General features: G+C 43.9%; 1 protein-coding gene across 3 annotated transcripts in view; it reads right to left on the bottom strand.

The window, feature by feature from the left end:
* Positions 1–18,490, bottom strand: part of RASGRF2 (Ras protein specific guanine nucleotide releasing factor 2) — a 241,934-nt gene that overhangs the window by 26,121 nt on the left and 197,323 nt on the right. For all 3 annotated transcript variants that reach the window (XM_060635446.3, XM_060635444.3, XM_081796559.1), the window contains exon 19: positions 2,322–2,434. In XM_060635446.3, the coding sequence (XP_060491429.1) occupies positions 2,322–2,434 (113 nt within the window). The remainder of the gene's footprint in view (positions 1–2,321; positions 2,435–18,490) is intronic.

Below are 18,490 nucleotides of genomic sequence, written 5' to 3' on the forward strand. Positions count from 1 at the left end.
ACACCTCTAATTCTCAGGCCATTTATTTAACAAAAAGAATTTGCACATCTTAAGCCTGATGAATAATAAAGACTTGGGATGGTAAACAGGATTCATCTTAAATGCCAACTCCAATTAATGGCGTGCTGGTCAGTGGAGTTCTAAGCTCACCCCCTGGTGCAGGCAGAAAGCCCTCAGGACTGATTAGTAATGTCTGGTGTGGATGTTGTGAGAGAATGGGCAACATGGGTTTGCACATTCACCAATCCTGTCTGAACACCTCATTTCCCTGCCAGCTGTCCAGTCAAATGTCCCTGGGTGCACAAACTTCCAGAAAGTGGTTTCAAAATGTTAGTGTTTTAAATACAAAGAGCATAATAACCTGTGTACATAAAGAAGAAAGGAATAGTAATCATTCACAGATATAACCACACATTCACTGAAACCAGGCTTTATCTGAAAATGTATTTACAATTTAAATCTGAAAACAAACATAGTAACAGAGCCCCTAAGCTTCTTTAGGTGTTTTCATAGCATGGAAAAAGTGAAGAGGGCCTTTAATAGATTCCTAGAGTTGCCCTAATAAAGTACCACAAACTGGGCATATTAAAACAATAGAAATTCATTGCCTTAGAGTTCTGCAGGCCAGAAGCCCAAGACCAACGTGTCGGCAGAGCCACGTTCCCTCTGAATCCTGTAGAGGAATCCTCTCTTGCCTCTTTCTAGACTTCTTCTTCTTTTTTTTAATGTTTACTTACCGTTTTTGAGAGAGAGAGAGAGCGAGCGTGCACAAGGGGGGAGGGGCAGCAAGAGAGGGGGCCAGAGGAGATGAAGTAGGCTTTGTGCTGACAGCCCGGAGCTGACACAGGGCTCAAACTCATGAATGGTGAGATCATGACCTGAGCCGAAGTCAGATGCTCAAACGACTGAGCCACCCAGGCACCCGCCTCGTTCTAACTTTTAGTGGTTTGCCAGTAATCGGCATTTCTGGCCTTGCAGCTGCCTCACTCTCACCTTTGCATCATCTTCATACGGCATTCTCTCTGTGTCTTGCTCTGTCTTCACATGGTCATCTTCTTATGAGGACACCAGTCATATTGGATTAGGGGCCCACCCTATTCCAGTAGGACTTCCTCTTAATTAATTACATCTGCATTGGCCCTATTTCCAAATCACATTTTGTGGTACTCAGGGTTAGAACTTCAACATACCTGCTGTAGAGCAGACACATTCCACCCACAAGAGCCCCTAGACCAAAGGAGTGTCTGGTGACGGGATCTTGAGCTAATGGTAGTAAGAATGACTTATGAGCCAATTGCTAAAAGGCTGCAGACCAAAATCTGGCATTGCTGCGTTAGAGAGGGACTTCCAAAAACATAGTAGACTGAACTAACATGGACTCCTCTCAGAAAGCTGGATAACAAGGAAACAATATATTCAAGGTTAGAAGAAAGAAAGGCCTCTTTCCAGAGACTGTAAATGAAGACAGAACTAGAAGTCAAAATGGTAAAGGGGTACTAGGCTCTAGCAGATAGATGCTGGGCTTCCCACCCCCAAGCAGGGACAGACGATATAGCCATGAGTCAGGAAAGCTATAACCGAAATGTCTGCACGAAACCCCTGATGGCTGTCCTCCTGCTATAGAGCGTACTAGAAAAGAATTCCACCCACCAGTTCAAGAAGCTGTAAGAAAGTCTGTGACCTCTTTGGAGGCTGGGTGTAATGACAGACACAAACAGTCTCTTGTGGGAAACCCAAAGTTCAAGCTTTTATCACGCAGACGTCCGAAGTTATACAACCTGTATGATGTGGGAATCCCAACCTGAGAAGAAGTCAGTAAAGCTGGTCTAGGACTTGCGACACGAGCTGAAGAAAATACACAACTACTATCTGGTGGCACATCCACAAGCCAGGAGCACAAGACTCTCACCGAAATGCCACCACCAGCTCATCAACATGAGCTTACAGCAAACAACTAGAACCGACGGCAGGAAAACATCATCTCTCTGCAATGCCTGCTGGAGTCACAGGAGAGGATCCTCAAGGCATCCTCTTCTCCGCTTTTGGTCCTGCAGCAAACCACGCTCTGCCCACACAAACAGGAGCAGCTGCACTCCTGGGCCCCACACAAGTCACGTCGCCCAGTCCCAGTGTTCCTGAGGCAGCGTGCGCCAATCTGCCCCCAGAAAAGAGACGATACGTAGTACCTTGCCAGTGACAGCAGAACCCCTGCTGCCCCCAGGAGTCTCAGATACATCTTTCTGATTCGATAGGATCTTATTTTCTGGAACACAGCACAAACCAACCAACGTAATCAGGAGGCACCTGAAAACTGCACTCACCTCAGAATATTCGCCGTGGCTTTCCTTTCTTGGGGAAGAAGGTCTGGGTCTCGCAAAACTTCTTCTAGCAAATTTAGGACATTCATTTTTAGTTCGTTGTTGAGCTCAAAATCCTATAAAATAAAATGGATCTTTTAAAAGTTTAGTTGTGGATGTTTTAGCTCCAGGACACGTGGCACCATTTCTCATGATAAATTCTCTTGAAGTGATATATAGGAAATTAAAAAGTATGGACCCTAGGACTGCTCTCCCCACCAGAGATCCTGAGTTAATTGGTTTGGGATGGGGTCCTATTGTTAGTATTTCTGACAGGCTCCCCAGGGGCTGGAAATTCCTCAAAGAGATAGGTGCTTCCCTTAGCCTGGACCACACAGCACCTCCTCCCCATGTTTACATCTATTCACCTTCCATGTCTAGGAGGTGATATACTTTCTCCCAGGAGCCTTCCTTTGCCAATCTAGTGGGGCAAAGGGCTTTGTTTCGATGCTCTCAAGGTTCCCCCTAGCATTACCTACTGCACTGTACAGGCCGAAATAATCATCTGTTTTCCCACTGGACTGTGTGTAAGATCGGTAACTGGGGCAGAGCAATGGCTCACAAAAAAAAAAAAAAAAAAAAAGATTGGTTGCAAGAATAAAATCTGTCATTTGGGCAGTGACTTGAATTAAGAACTTCAGTACAGATGTGCCAAGGGTTAAATAAAGGACACTCACAAACCAATGGGGCTGCACCAAACAAACCCAGGAGTGAAACTGAAGGGAGCCCACTGGGCAAAAGGTAGAACACGTGAGCATCAGAATGAATAATGATAGTGATAAATAATAAACAACTGAATCACAACAACCAGTGATGCTCACAGAGACCTAAGTAGGTAAATACATAGAGAGGGTGGAAGAGGAACTTTTCTTCAGAGTAGAATTCCAATTAGCAAGTGCAAAGAAACAAAAGAGCTTTATAAAAAATCACCATTTTGTCCAAAGCAGTAATAATGGATCAGGCAGCTGAATGGATGCTGAAATTAACTGGGAAAGAGAATTAATAATGTCCAAGTACCCACATACCCCTGCCAGAAATGATTTATTACGAAGAGAGACAGACAAAGTGATCAGAATTACCATCACTAGTAATGGAACAAACCAACATCATGTACCTACTAATGTAACGCTCTGTGAAAATCATCAGTTATTATTTTTTCCAAAGATGCAGAATCTCACGTGGGCATTGTGAGGCACACTGTGCTCTTCAAAAATGTTAACGTAATATGAAAGACAAATAAGAACTGGAACTGTTTTACTTTAAAGGACACCAAACGGACCATGGCTACATGCAGCATATAACCCTGGGATCGAGGGGGAAATGCTCTAAAGGGCATCACTGGGACAACTGGCAAAAGTCAAGTCAGGACTTTGTCCTGGTTGAGAACATCATCAATGTTAGATTGTCCTAAATTTGATCAGTTCACTGAGGCTAAGAGCAGGCTCCTGTTTTGCAAAGACAGGGAGGAAGGAGGGAGGGAGAGAGACAGACAGAGAGAGAGAGAGAACACAAATGTGGTAAACATGTTAACTATTATTAGTGACTGTAGATGTGTATTAGTGTTTGTTTTATCCTGGCATTTTTCTCTTGATTTGAAAATTTTCAAGGTAAAGAGTTAAAGAAAGAAGTAATAAGGTAAAGATGTGTTTCTTGCCCTTTTTAATTTTTTTAATGTTTATTTTTGAGAGAGGGAGAGCATGAGCACGGGAGGCGCAGAGAGAGAGGGAGGCAGAGGATCCAAAGCAGCCTCTGTGCTGACAGCAGACAGCCTGAAACGGGGCTCGAACCCACAAACTATGAAATCATGACCTGAGCGGAAGTCGATGCTTAACCGGCTGAGCCAGCCAGGCACTCCACTTGCACTTTTTAAAAATTCTTGCATTCTTTTAAAAAATTTTTTCTTTAACATTTATTCATTTTTGAGAGAGAGAAAGAGAGAGTCAAAGCATGAGTGGGGGAGGGGCAGGGGAGAGAGGGAGACACAGAATCCAAAGCAGGCTCCAGGCTCTGAGCTGTCGGCACAGAGCTGTCAGCAGGGCTCGAACTCGCGGACCATGAAACCATGACCTGAGCCGAAGTTGGACGCTTAACTGACTGAGCCACCCAGGCGCCCCTAGTGCTATCTTAAAATACACCTGCAGGAAGCACACTGCGACTGTCAGGTTATCGGAGGTGAACTGTACACCTTCTAAGTCCTGCTTTCAAGGACGTGACTCTGACGGACTATATTCCCATGAGCAGAAGTGAATGTGTATTTTCCCTCCTATATAAAGTTACTCGCTAGAACTACATTTTAACTTTCAGGAAAGTAATTTTGAAGCACTGACATTCTGAATTCTTTTAAATAATTAGAGAAAACATTGCTAATTGGAATGAATCCAGTAAAAAGAAAAACAGCACGCTTTACCTATATTTAGTAAATTCAGGGCAAAAATGTCCATAATTTCACAAACTGTAGACAATGCAATAGTCTGCCCTAATTTGAGTGGAATATTTTTGTGCCTCAGTTTGGTGGAGGACTATGTAACAAATTTGTCTCAATATTTTGTTTTTAATGCTTCACAATCAGTACCATTTCTTCAGAACAGGAACCACTGGGGCCTCAGGCAACACAGAGGTTATTATCTCTTACCATTCTTAGGCCTTTAGCTGGTATGTCTTCCTAAAATTTCCTCTACTTATTGTCCAACAGCTTCTTGGCTATTGGTTTTTGTTTTAACATGTATGCTAGGAGAAGAGAGTAGTATCTTGCTACTATGTTTTCTTTGTCCTACCTCCTCTCCTGTTTCAAGGTGAAGGGAATGTTTGTAAACAGTTAATGACCTCACTTACTTCAATCCCTGCACACTACCAAAAGATTTCTCAGCCATCAGGAGTCTGTTTCCTTAATGAATATTTGATATTCATCAGTGAGATGATGGGAGTCCTCCTGTAGCTATGTCAGTCTCTAATGATGCACATAATCTGATTATCATAAATGGATTAGTGTGAAGGACATCAGGCCAGTGTTTGGACCTTGCTAAGGGCTAATTAGCAATTTCATCAACCAGCGGGTACCTACTGTGCCCCACCCTGGGCTCAACAGGGGAAACAGTTCTGAGACCCGAGGAAGGCAAGTTGTATGAAAGGTCTTGTTAAGGAAAATAAAATGTAATTTTATTATTCTGAGCTCTAGGAAGACTAGCCTGAGAGAGAGCTCTGAAAACTTGGTGGAATTTGCCCAGACACTATTCGGAGCATGATGAAGGTTATAGGTGAATATTTGTTCTGCTGATGATGTAGCTGATGTAAAACAGGTTAACTAATGATGGCTGAGTACAAAATGGAAAAATTCTCACTCACAGTTTCCCCTGACATTTGCACAGGTTTTTACCATGTTCGAACTGAACTGCTATGCATAATTTCATTTCTCCCTCAGCTGACCCAGGAGCAGACAAGGCAGAAACCTATAATCTTGTGTCATACACGGGCCACTGAGGCTGAAGGGATGTGATCATATGGCTGACAGGAGACATGTAAGGAGGTGCCAGCATGCAGACAAAAACACAAGTCTTCCATCTGACTCTGGTAACCCGCGCTTACACCTGTGCTTCTATCTGTCAATATGCCCACAAATCACCACAGATTCTAATGCAGTAGGTCTGGAACATTCTACTTTTCTAATGAGCTCCTGGGTGATGCTGATTACACTTTCAGTAGCAACACTCTGCCACTTTTTTTTTAATTCACTCAAACAACAACTCCTCAAAAACTAACTAAAAAACTATCTGAATCCTCTGATGTACTACCTAGAATGTAAAGTTTTCTTTTTTAACGATGCACGTAAAATGCAGAATTGGCCACTCAAAAGTCCCTGTTAAAAACAGCAGCTACTACTTCAAGAGAAATCTGGAGCAGCTAAAAGGCACTTGCCCTAATTAAATCCAGAGGTGGATTATTCATAATAAGTCTGCCTAACAGCCATTTTAAAATTATCTGGAATCTAATTTTTTGTCACATTTCCCCAGGCCCTGGAAATGGGAAATGAGAATACTAACTAGGTGGGAGGGAGAACACGGTCTGCTTCTCAGAGGCAGCAATCAAGGGCGCCCACAAGATGGCGCGCCAGGGTCGTCTGGCTACCTCACCACCGCCTTTGTGCTGCGACCTGGCCGGCCTGGCTCTGGGGGAGCAGGGCCCTCCCTGCAGGGAGAAGCTGCCTGCTGTCGGTTATCTCATGCCCTGGATCAGGGAACCCTGCGGCACCCAGGAGGACCTGAGGCAGTCACCGCAGCTACCACAGCAACAGCTCATGTAGGTTGGTTTTTGTTTCCCAATTTTTGAAGGAGAGATGAAGAGACGGAAAATCAGAAAACAGAAACGACCCTGCTTCCACAGGTGGAGAGCCCAGAAAATACGAGACTTTTACATTTCAGTCTACACTCGCGGTGGGGGAAAGGTAGAGCAAAGAACAGCAGGCTGGGTGACGGACAGAAGAAGGAAACATTAACCCCAGAAACCCCGGGGGTCCGGGGGGAGGGGGCAGCCCCTCTGAGTCTGAGGAGTGGTTCGAGGTCTGGAAATGTAGCTCCCGAGAACCCCTGAAAAGAGGTGATAGCTCAAGCAGAGTATCAGGAAATACAGCAAATGCTTAGGGACAAAAGGTTACCAACAAATGATGTCAGAATCTTCCTCAAGTGGTTAAGCTGTTGGGAGATGAGGGTATTTTACCAATATCTCACTGACTCCGCTCAAACACATTCATCAATGACTAGGAAGTCAGCATTTCCCTTTGGTTACTGAGCAATTCCTCAGGTCATTATAACTAAGACTTTGTGAGAGTATGCCACACGCTAGATGACATTTTAATCACTTTATGATCCAATTTAACCCTTGATAGCAACACAATTACAATCATTACTATTCCCATTTTACATACAAGGAAGTCAAGGTACAGAGAAGCTAAGTTATTTTGCCCAAAGTCACACCAGTAGCAAGTGGCAGACTCAGGACTCGACCCTAGGCAGTGTTAGCTGAAACCTGAGTTTTTAACTGCACACCACAGACTGTCCAAAAACACATGGCTATCAGTGAATTAGTGCTGGTGGCTTGGACTGAAAAGACACATCCAACAGGTGGTTGCCCTACTGAGTCTGGAACTATTTCCCACCTATACTAGCAACCATTTGAGATAGAGATCTTGAAACTCAGGTTTGTATTAATAAGACTGGATCATATAACAGAAAAATAATACAAGACACAATAAATCAGATTCCCCAGCACGCTGAAACAAAATCCCCTGCTCACAGCTTAGGTATGTTGGCAATTACGTTCATTCTTTCAGGAGACCAGGGTAATAATTACTAATACACAATGTATGGCCATGGGAACTCTAGGACATCAAGAAAATCTGATTTGATAAACACAGTTTGACAATAAAGAGAATTATGAGAGTAATTTTCTTACTATAATCAGTACAGTGTATTCCTAACAGTGGCCAGAGTTTTTAAAAGGAAAGTGGCAATGCTGCACAATGGAGTAAAACCACACAAAAAATTTTAAAACCTGGGGAAATGGGCTCATAAAGAAGGGGCTTAGGATGTGTTAGGCTCAAAAATAAAAGCCTGCGATTTGACAATGATTTTCAAGAAAATGAAAAGCATGCTGTTTGTCTTCTTTTACTAGAGAAGATGAAGAATTTAATTTACATTGTAGTGTACATTTAGGTTAGATCTGGGCCATCTGGTCAACTGGGAAACTGAGGCAAAGATGCTGAGTGATCTTCCCAAGATCTATGCAAATCAACTTTGATAGGCTGAGGATATGCTTTTTTGGATTCCTCATTTTAATGAACTAGAGATAACAAGCCTCTAAACCAGTGTGGTTTTCAGTTCTTTTAAGGGGAGTGGGAACTTCATTCAGAATTTAAATATTGAAACGAGATCCCAGGGGAGATTGTGCTGGCTAAAAGCTGGCACAGGAGACCCTGCACAGTACCTGTTTGGCCTCGTCTACCTGACACCACCCTTGGTCTGCCTGCCTTCTTGCTACCTCTGGGCAACCTTGACTGTGAATCACAGTTTCGCACTGGAAAAGTGAAAGGCAGGGTTTTCCAGCATTTCCCATCAACTAACTACAAAAATATTTTAAAAGCCTCTTTGTTTGCCATACAAAAGGAATAACCTACTCAAAAACACACAAGGAAGAGCATTAAGTTTGGAATAAAATCTTCCAAAGCAATGCCGTAGTAATTCCAAACTTTCCAATACCTGTTCAACACTTACTCATAAGGTTTTAGAATCTCCAAGGAGGAACAGAATATATAGGAATGTGTAACTGACCATCATGTAGGAGCTTATGCACCAGGAAAAGGTGGTAAAACCCAGATAGTAAGTAAGCCCCAAATTTGGTAGGCCCAGGTGCTCCTGGTGGGGGCCCAAATGTTTGTTGAATGAGTGGACAAAAGTTCTAGGGAAGATACTTGACTTTGAGACATGTGGTAATATGTTACCTAATTCTTCTTAAACTGGCGTTTGGGGAAATTATTTTAGCAGATGTGAGGTGGGAGGCTACTAGAGGAAGGCACAGTGCAAAATGTGGAAGATTTGTCGGGACAAAAATAACTGGGAAGAGGCAAATGGCAATGAATGACACAGACTGAGTGAGAAGGAGGAAATCATGCAAAAAATAATTTATTTGGCCATTTTCTAACAAATGATTCCTCATCTGAATAGCTTGCTAAAATGCAGCCTCTAGACCTGAACAGCTGTGCTCATAAGAATTTTAAATACTGCCCACAACCTTGAAATCACGTAACTCCCAGGCTTCTAGCTTTACCTCTCCAAAGACAATCAGTCAGTTTAAAAAGCATTTATCAGAAGAAAGAGAATTTTTCTAGATAGGTGGTTAATTGATAGACTGTACCTTCCAAGACAATGACAAAAATTAGAGGGGAAAAAAAAGTTTGGAAAGGCCTGCTTTTAATCTTGATTTTTAAACTTCCATTGTTAATTAATGCCACATGTCAACAAAATTATCATTGACTTTAAGTCAAGAATAAGTCTTAGTAGAGAGTGGTCTGTAAGTTATACTTTGTTCTCCGTGCCCTCTGACCCATAAGAGGGGAAAAGACCGATAAAGAAAGCTGGTAGGCAAGCTGTACCTCATCCCTTTCCCCATAGAGAAGACAGACCCAGAGTCAGGAATGTAGCAGAAGCAGAGCCTTTGACATCCAGCCAGGAAGAAACTACGCAAAAAGATCAGGAGATACAGGTGGTTGGCATCTGGGAGCAGACTGGGCAGAAGAGGAAGCACAAAGGGCAACATGGAGGCAACACCTTCAGGCCTGAACAAACCAGTTGATGCCCTACTGCCACACTGGCTCCTCGGAATCCTGGGGGATAGAGTCCTAAAATGATGAAGGGGCGCTGGTCCAGAAAAGGAACCGAGAGCTCAGTCCTGTGTGCCACGGTCTCCAGAAATGCCTCCTAGGACCACGAGTGATTCTATCCATGTAGAATGCAAACTGGGAGGGCAGTAAGAAGCTGTTGATGTACGTAAAGTCCCAGACAGTGTTCCTCCGTGTTTTCTGCCCATGAAACCCATCCACGGAAGGTTAAAGAATCCCACTGGATTTACAGAGAAAGCTAAATTTCTGTCTTAGCAACTAATGGGAACAGAAAATAGGTTCCATTTAAGACAGTGGTTTCTTTTTTTTTAACTGATTATTTATTTTTGACAGAGACAGAGCGTGAGCGGGGGAAGGGCAGAGAGAGAGGGAGACAAAGAATACCAAGCAGGCTCCAGGCTCTGAGCTGTCAGCACAGAGCCCAACCCAGGCCTCGAACCCACGGACCACGAGATCATGACCTGAGCCAAACAAAGTCAGATGCTTAACCAACTGAGCCAACCAGATGCCCCTAAGACAGTGGTTTATTAACCTCTTAATTCTATTTCACACAGACTTAAATAAATCCTGTTGTTAATTTCTCACCAAGTTTTCTTTTCTTTTCTGTTTTTAAGACAAGTATAGTAGAAAGCTTAAGGAGAGTTTAAAGGATAACAACAGGGATGTATAAAAGATAAAAAAAAAACTTTGGTAAGTAGTTGAAGGAAGTAGGATCTTGCTTGGTTGTTTGCCTGGATCACAGAAAGAGAGTCAGAAAATGAAAATCTATCTTCAGGTCTTAAAAAAAAAGAAGAAAAGAAAAAAGAAAAACCATAGTTATCAGATCATAGTTTCTTACATGTTATATTTTCTAGGGCACTCTGACAAATAATTCATTTGTGCATAATAACCCTTTAAAGATCATTTTGCCAGTTTTATGAATGAGGAAGACAGCAAGCTGGCATGGGAATCTAGACGAGAATTCAGGTTTCCAGGTTTCTCTCCTCACCTGAGTCCTTCCTGACCCAGCAACTAAAGTGAAATGTGATGCCAAGACAGTTTGTTATGAGGGAGAAGGACACATTTTGATAAAACAATACGGGCAGGATTGGAAACTACAGTGATGAAAATAAGTACCAGCCTATGTGCCCGGAAAACAGGAGGAGCCAAAGGGAACTTAAGTGGCTGGCCTAATTAGAGCATTCTCTGTTTCACTTTGGCTGCCTTCATGGGAAATATGAGTTTGTGAACAAACACTGGTTTGTACCTGGTGGACGTTTGGGATTTCTTAGCTTGGATATGCAGAGGTCAAGGGGCAGTGGTGTGGATAACTAGACACAAAGGAGCACAAATTAGTAAAGATGAGACTAACATAAAAAAGTGTGTGGTCCATTGATTATCTTCCCATTTAGTGGCTTTATAAAGCTATTTGCAAGGTTGAAGCAGGAGACAACGAATTTGTCATTTAAACAAATAGTTCAGGGTGTCTGGGTGGCTCAGTCGGTTAAGCGTCCAACTTCGGCTCAGGTCATGATCTCACAGTTTGTGGGTTCCAGCCCCATGTCAGGCTCTGTGCTGACAGATCAGAGCCTGGAGCCTGCTTCACATTCTGTGTCTCCCTCTCTCTCTCTGCCCCTCTCTCACTCACACTCTGTCTCTCTCTCTCTCAAAAATAAATAAAGATTAAAAAAAAAGTTTAAACAGAAATAGTTCATAGCTGCCAGCTTCTCACATAGCAACTAAATTTTCTCTTTTTATTCCAGGCACCCCCATCAGCACCCACTGGCAGGAGACAGGCCGCAGGAGCCTCACTGTACTTTGGGGCTGCTGGGCAGGGGGGCAGCATCTAATCCACGGTTAGGTGGGAAGCCTGTGGTCTCCTGACCCTTAACCACAGATAGCACTAGCTCTAGTTTCAGCCACGGCCAGCAATGGGGAAGCTGGCACAGGAGCGTATAAATCACCATCTCCACGCAAGAGGTGCTGTTTTGGTTGTCAGCACGGAGGCAGCCCTCTGCCCCATAAAACCATACAAATCCTTTACAGAATAGACTCTGGGACAAAAGTAACTTTTCCAAGGAACGATTTAGAAATAGAAAAAGCATGGTCAGTATTAGCATATGATATTCCCACTGTTTTGAGTCAGGAATGGCTATGTACGTTTTGCATTTCAAGCTGTCTGCACCCCAAAAGTTGGCCTGTGAGATCAGGGGCTAGAGGATGTGCTGGGCAGCCAGAAGCCTGGTCGTGCACCCCCACTCTGCCACCTGCTATCTGTGTCATCACAGGCAAATTATCTCATCTCCCTAGGCTTCAATTTCCCCATCTGTAAAGCTGGGATAATAACAATATCTACCTTGCCTCCCTTAAAAGGTTGAGGTGAACGGTAAATGACTTACTATTTGAAAATAACTGCTTAGAGGAGAGCCTGACCCAATAGTAGGCAATACAGTATTTGTTAAATAGTTAAAACATTGGGAGTCGTGTCATTCAGAATTCACCCTCGTAGAGGAAACAGTCTTCTCAGTCAGGGGTTATGGTTTCAAGTTGCCTATAAAAGACCATGCACCATAACTAAGCCTCAGACCTCAGGCTGGCTCAAAAATCATTTCTATGGAATGCAACGGCTTGTGTTGTCCTAGCTCAGCACCAGCGACACATCTTCCCTGGGAGCGGACATTGGGAAATCTGATCAAGCTATGGTAAGGATCTAGGCAAGGGCTCTTGTAAAGTCCTGGGCATCTTCAGGAGCATGAGGACAGGAAGCACCCATGTAATGCAGAGGGTGGCGCAGCCCAGGAAGCGTTCTTTCTCCAGCACAGAGCTTAGAGATCAGACATCTGTCCTCTGAAGATGGCCTTGTAAGTGGAAAAGAAGGTCCACAGCTCAAGAGCAGAGACTGAGCCTCAAGTGTGGAAGGGGAAGTCCCCCATGGGACTGGCAGGAGCAGGAATGGACAACAGTGAGGAGCTGAGCCCGAGGGCAGGATGGGGCTGGAAGCAGGCTCAGTGCTATCAGCTGGGGTGACAGGAGCTGCCTATTTAGTAGCTGGCTCTTTCTTACACGTTTCATTCTCCCGCCCACATGGAAAGTCTGCACTATGCTCATCCTTGGCCCAACCTCAGTTTCAGATTTGGAATAAAGAGTAAATCTGAACTTAGTGCTCTAATTTGATGCTAGATTTAGTGTCTTACTAAGCAATGCCAAAAAAATTAAAAATTTAAAAAGGGGCCCCTGTCATCTGTCAGAATAACTAACAGAAGAGACGAACTACATAAACTCTCATTTTAGGACACCCTGATCCCTGAGGTCTTTGAACACACGAAGTCCCTGCCATGCCAGCAGCAATCACTTTCCCACCTCAGTTGGTCCACAGGGCATGTTTCCACCGGACCACTGACCTGAAGCTGCAGGCTTGAAACCCAAATGCAAGTATGCTCATTGGTACATTCCCTTACTGGGAAGGAGCCATCACCTTCTTTGATATTTATAGCCCCAACACCAATGTTACACAAAGGTTTTGCTTTGTCTACGTAAACCCAATGGAGATGTGCCCCTCTTTGGCAGGCCTACTGCTGGGGCCAAGTGGGGATGATCCACAGGTTCCTGTTTTGGAGGAATGGGGCACTGCAGGAGAGAGGAAGGAATTAGAGAGCTGGGTCTGGCTTGCTGCTGTACTTCTGAGCGGTCCAGAACTGTGCAATTATACCATAGCCATTAATCACGTGTTTTACTTATATTAAGTTATATTAAGTTAAATTAAATTAAATTAAATGTTAAAACTGCAATTTTTCAGCCACCCTGGCTGCATTTCAAGGCTCAGTTAGCCTAATGTGGCTCCAAACTACTGTGGTTGGCACTACAGACACAGAATGTGTCCACCATTATAAGAAGGTCACCTGGGCAGCACTGATCAAACCTCTCTGTGACTTAATTGCTTCACTGGTCAAATAGGGGTAACAACCTTTGCCTGGGTTTAGACCCTCCCGGGGCTCTGCCAGGAAGCAGCCATTTGTAACGTTCTGAGCATGCATATATAACAGATGCTCTAACAGGTATTACCTCACATGATCCTCACAATCACCAGAAGAAATAGGTGATACCATGCTCACTTACGCGGAAGGAGAAATGGAGGCCTGGAGGAGCTGAATAGTTAGCTGGGCCACATAGCTAATGAACGGTAGGGCGGGGATTTCAATCCAGATAACTTTGACCCTGAAGCCCATGCTCCTCACCATCCCCCCTGCTTCTCCAGCAGGCTTCTGAAGGCCCCTCTGCTCCGGCATCCATGCTCCATGGACACACCGGCCCCGGGCTCAGCTCCTCCTAGGATATTTGGAGGCATAACAGTTTCACCTCAGCTGCTATGAGTGACTACAAAGTGGAGGAGTGAGAGCTGCTAATTCTTGTCTTACAGCCCAAACTACATTTATTTGTTAAGTGTGTTCAGGAAGTGTTACAGAACATATATTTTAACAAAAGGATTCATAGTATCTGTGTATGTGAGTATTTTTACATGATAAAGTATATATAAAGCCCTCTTATGGGGGGGGTCGGGGCGGGGGGGGGGGGAGCGAGTACCTATGTAAAAAGTATGATACACATTGTTAAAAGCAAAAGAGGGGCCCCCTGGGTGGCACAGTTGGTTAAGCATCCAACTCTTGACCTCAGCTCAGGTCTTGATCTCAGGGCTGTGAGTTCAAGCCCCGCATTGGGCTCCATGCTGGGCATGAAGCTTACTTAAAAAAAAAAAAAAAAAAAAAAAGGGAAAATAAGAAGGAAAGGAGCAAACTGGGGGAAATCAGTGTAATTGGCAGATTAAAGGTTTTACCCTTAGTCCAGAAAAAAGTACCTAGTATCAAGAAGAACAATACTAAAACTAACAGAAGATTTGGCAATGCCCAGGAAGAGGGGCATGGACTGGGAGGGGGCTCTCGGTGCTCAGAATGGTAGTGCTACAAGGTGTGTACAAAGGTAAAAAGTCACTGAGCCACACTCATAGGTTTAGTGCCCTTTATGTGGAGAACGTAATATCTCAATAAGTTGCTACAAAGCATATAAACTGAAATATAAGCTGAAGAGTTCTTCATCATCAGCTAAATGTTCTCTCTTTGCCCCTCAAACAATGAATGTAAGAGGACTGAAACTTAACAGCTGTGTCACTTTGATATACTCCGTGAAACTGCTCTGCAGAGGTGACTTACACTTCCTGTACCGTAAACAATGATGAAATCATCAAGCAGCAGTACTGCTTGTCACTGATCATATTAAACTGCTCTGTAGACCATCCTTCCCCACCCTGCGTGTAGTTTTGGGCAGGGACCAATGTCTTCAGGGACCTTTAGTTATAAGAACAACTCTTCAATCAAAAATGTCCAGTCCAATATATTAAAGTTGTGGTTCGGTCCAGAATAAGACATTTCCTTCCTGTCCTAATCTAGCCTGTCCTGAGCCTGGAAGCCTATTTAGGAGGCCTCCTGTACTTTCCCACTACCAGCTCTCCACTTCTCGCTTTCACTTCTGACCTCCAGGGAAACGCACGCAGACTGACGTGCTGGGGCAGGGGGAGCCTGGCCCAGTCTCCCTCTGGATACGGCAGATGGACAGTGGCTAACTCTTCCTCTCATGGGGGACTTGGTGGGACTTTTGGAGACCTCTCCACTGGAGATTTAAGGCCAGCTCCCCTGACTCAGGTAACGTCTGGATCCTCCAACACTCACATTTACTCCGTGTCCAGCACACCCCAGGTCTCAATTCTTGTTAGTGAATGAATAAAGGAGGTGAGGAATCAGAAAGACAGTAGCTACGTTCCCTCCATAAACTCCTTTGGGAAGGAAATTTTTAGGTAAGTAAGTCATTTCATCTGATCTCACACTTTTAAAATATTCCCTTTAAGTTAAGAAAATGAGTGACTGTTTCATTCTTGGCCACTTGTCACTCAGACGGTACCCAGAGTCTGATGGAGCGGGTTGTAACCTATGGATGTTGTTGCAGGCTCCTTTATTAATGTCATTCCATGGTCTGTAAAATTCCTCAAACAACTGGACAGAGTATCTTTCCAGAATCAGTGGATCACTAAGACAGTTTAGGAAAACCAAAGTTGCTATACATTATACATACAAGGTCAGACCTCTGACAGGCACTGGAGTGCCAGCCTAGAAGTCCCTCCCTCTCCTGTGCACAGAAGACAAAGCAGTCACACAAGCATGTGGTTAAAAGCACTACAGCCCTGGAACCTGCAGATACCTTGGAATTGTGCAAATGACACATTAAGGCCGCCTAGCAGGAGCTGTTTGAGAAGTATGTGGACGCTTAATGAAAACACCTCTTTCTCTCAGATTTTCTCTCTTTTTTTTAAAAAAGTTTATTTATTGGGGCGCCTGGGTGGCTCAGTCGGTTGAGCGTCCGACTTCGGCTCAGGTCATGATCTCGCGGTCCGTGGGTTCGAGCCCCGCGTCGGGCTCTGTGCTGACAGCTCAGAGCCTGGAGCCTGTTTCAGATTCTGTGTCTCCCTCTCTCTCTGACCCTCCCCTGTTCATGCTCTGTCTCTCTCTGTCTCAAAAATAAATAAATATGAAAAAAAAATTTAAGAAAAAAAAAAAAAAGTTTATTTATTTATTTTGAGAGAGAGACAGGGAGAAGGGAAGAAGCAGAAAGAGAGGAAAAGAGAGAATCCCAAGCAGGGTCTGCACCATCAGCATGGAGCCTGATGTGGGGCTCAAACTCAAATTGTGAGATCATGACCTAAGCAGAAACCAAGAGCCAGATGCTCAACTGACTGAGCCACCCAGGTGCCTCCTTTCTCTCAGTTTTTCTCTCTGATTTCCCATCCCTTAGTCTCCGTCTTGACTGACTTTGAAAATTTTAAACATTCAAGAATACCTTCCTGGACAGAATGAACAACAGCAACATTAAAATGCAAACTCGATTTGACAACTATTCCTAGGCATCTCCCACGTGCCCAGAGCTGCAGAGCCCTGAGGAGGGAGATGCCAGGATGAACGAGACAGTCCTATCTGCAGGGAACTACAAGCTCCTTGGAGGGGGATGAAATGTGCATCTCCTTAACTGGAAGGGATTTGGTCACACCCACCTACAGTGTACTTTATGTCTTTCATGCTTCTTCATTCAACGTCACCTTTAATCCTCACCAGATCCTTGGGGGAGGTAAGAGATGGATGGCTGTCCTCATTTTCAGAAGATGATATTGGGGTGCCTCAGTCGGTTAAGCAACTGACTCTTGGTTTCGGCTCAGGTCATGACTCATGGTTTCCTGAGTTTAAGCCCTGCATTGGGCTCTGCGCTGGTGGCATAGAGCCTGCTTGGGATTCTCTCTCTCTCCCTCTCTCTGCCCCTCATCCATTCACACTGTCTCTGTCTCTCTCAAATAAACAATGTAAAACTTAAAAAAAAAAAGAAGAAGAAGAAGAAGAAGATACTAACACCCAGTGAGGCTGAGTGACCAATTCTGCCCCCACAGAAGATTCGGTGGCAGAGCTGGAAGAAGAATACACATACCCCTGACTCTGTGCTGCTACTTCTGCTAACCCATAGATAAGGCATGTGGGAGAAATCCAGAGTGGCCTTCTGGCTTCACTTTCAACATGAAAGGCAGCAGGTGAGTGAAAAAGCACAACAAAATGAGGAGAAAGTAGCACAGAATGTGTAACAGAGGAAAATTTTTAGAATCAGGAAATAAAAAAAGAAGCAACCTAGCCTTACTAAACACTTATGAAAGGAAAGGCTAAAAGATTCCAGAATGGCATTCTAGCACACATTGCAGGGAAGGAGTTGAAGGCAATTTTATTTCTCTGGGGAACCAACACTCATAATTCTGTGACTCTTTATTTCTCCTGAATTAAGTGCAGGGTAGTATCTGCTAATATTAGCCACTTTTGGTGAGAAATGAGAAACAAATACATGACATCTAATATTCTGTAGCAGACCCAATTCTCTAGATTATCCTCCATACCTCCTCTGAATTCAACTGACTCAGATCATGCTACCAAAGGTGAGAGGAGGTGGTGGGCACACAGTGTGGCCTCCAGGACCACCTGTCTTTCTCAAACTACCCTCTGTGAAGCCTGAATGAGCACCAGTCAGCCAAAATCAGCAAAGGGAGTAAGAGAAACCTGGACACCGAAGCCAAAAAAATAAAAAATAAAATAAATAAAGCTCTAAAGCAATTAGACAAGCAGAGATGTTCCAGAAATATCCTCAACATCATGTGCTTACACAGAGAGAGTGATGGAAAACTCACTTGAATGAGGAAGGTACAGGATGTACACATGCTAAAGTTATAGCAGGATAATTGGAAACCAACCGCAGATCCTTAAAACCCACTCACACATTCAGGGAAGGTAAGAAAAGAGAAATGAGTGGATGGGAAGAACTTCCTCTGGCACATCGGGGTCCACATGTTATACAATAATCATGTCAGGACAAAAGACTGAATACTTGAGCAATCTGTACCATCCACATATGCCCCCAGTGTAGAGGGTCTACAAAGCTGGGATTCCCAGTGTGGCCCACCCTAAATGGAACTGATCACAAATGCTTTCCCACATACAAGCACATCTTAAGTAATAATAGGCTGTGAAGTATCTGAACTCTCCAAACAACAGCTAACAGGGTGCTTTTTGGATTAGATAAAGGCCCCAGGACACAACCTGAATAAAGAGACCCTTGCTTTCACATCAATCCATTTTCCGTTCCAGTGACTTGGTGCTGTTCAATCTAATATTGCCTGTGTGTACATATATGTATT

The sequence above is a fragment of the Panthera onca genome, chromosome A1 (genome assembly GCF_046562875.1).
Source record: "Panthera onca isolate mPanOnc1 chromosome A1, mPanOnc1 haplotype 2, whole genome shotgun sequence".
NCBI lineage: Eukaryota > Metazoa > Chordata > Mammalia > Carnivora > Felidae > Panthera > Panthera onca.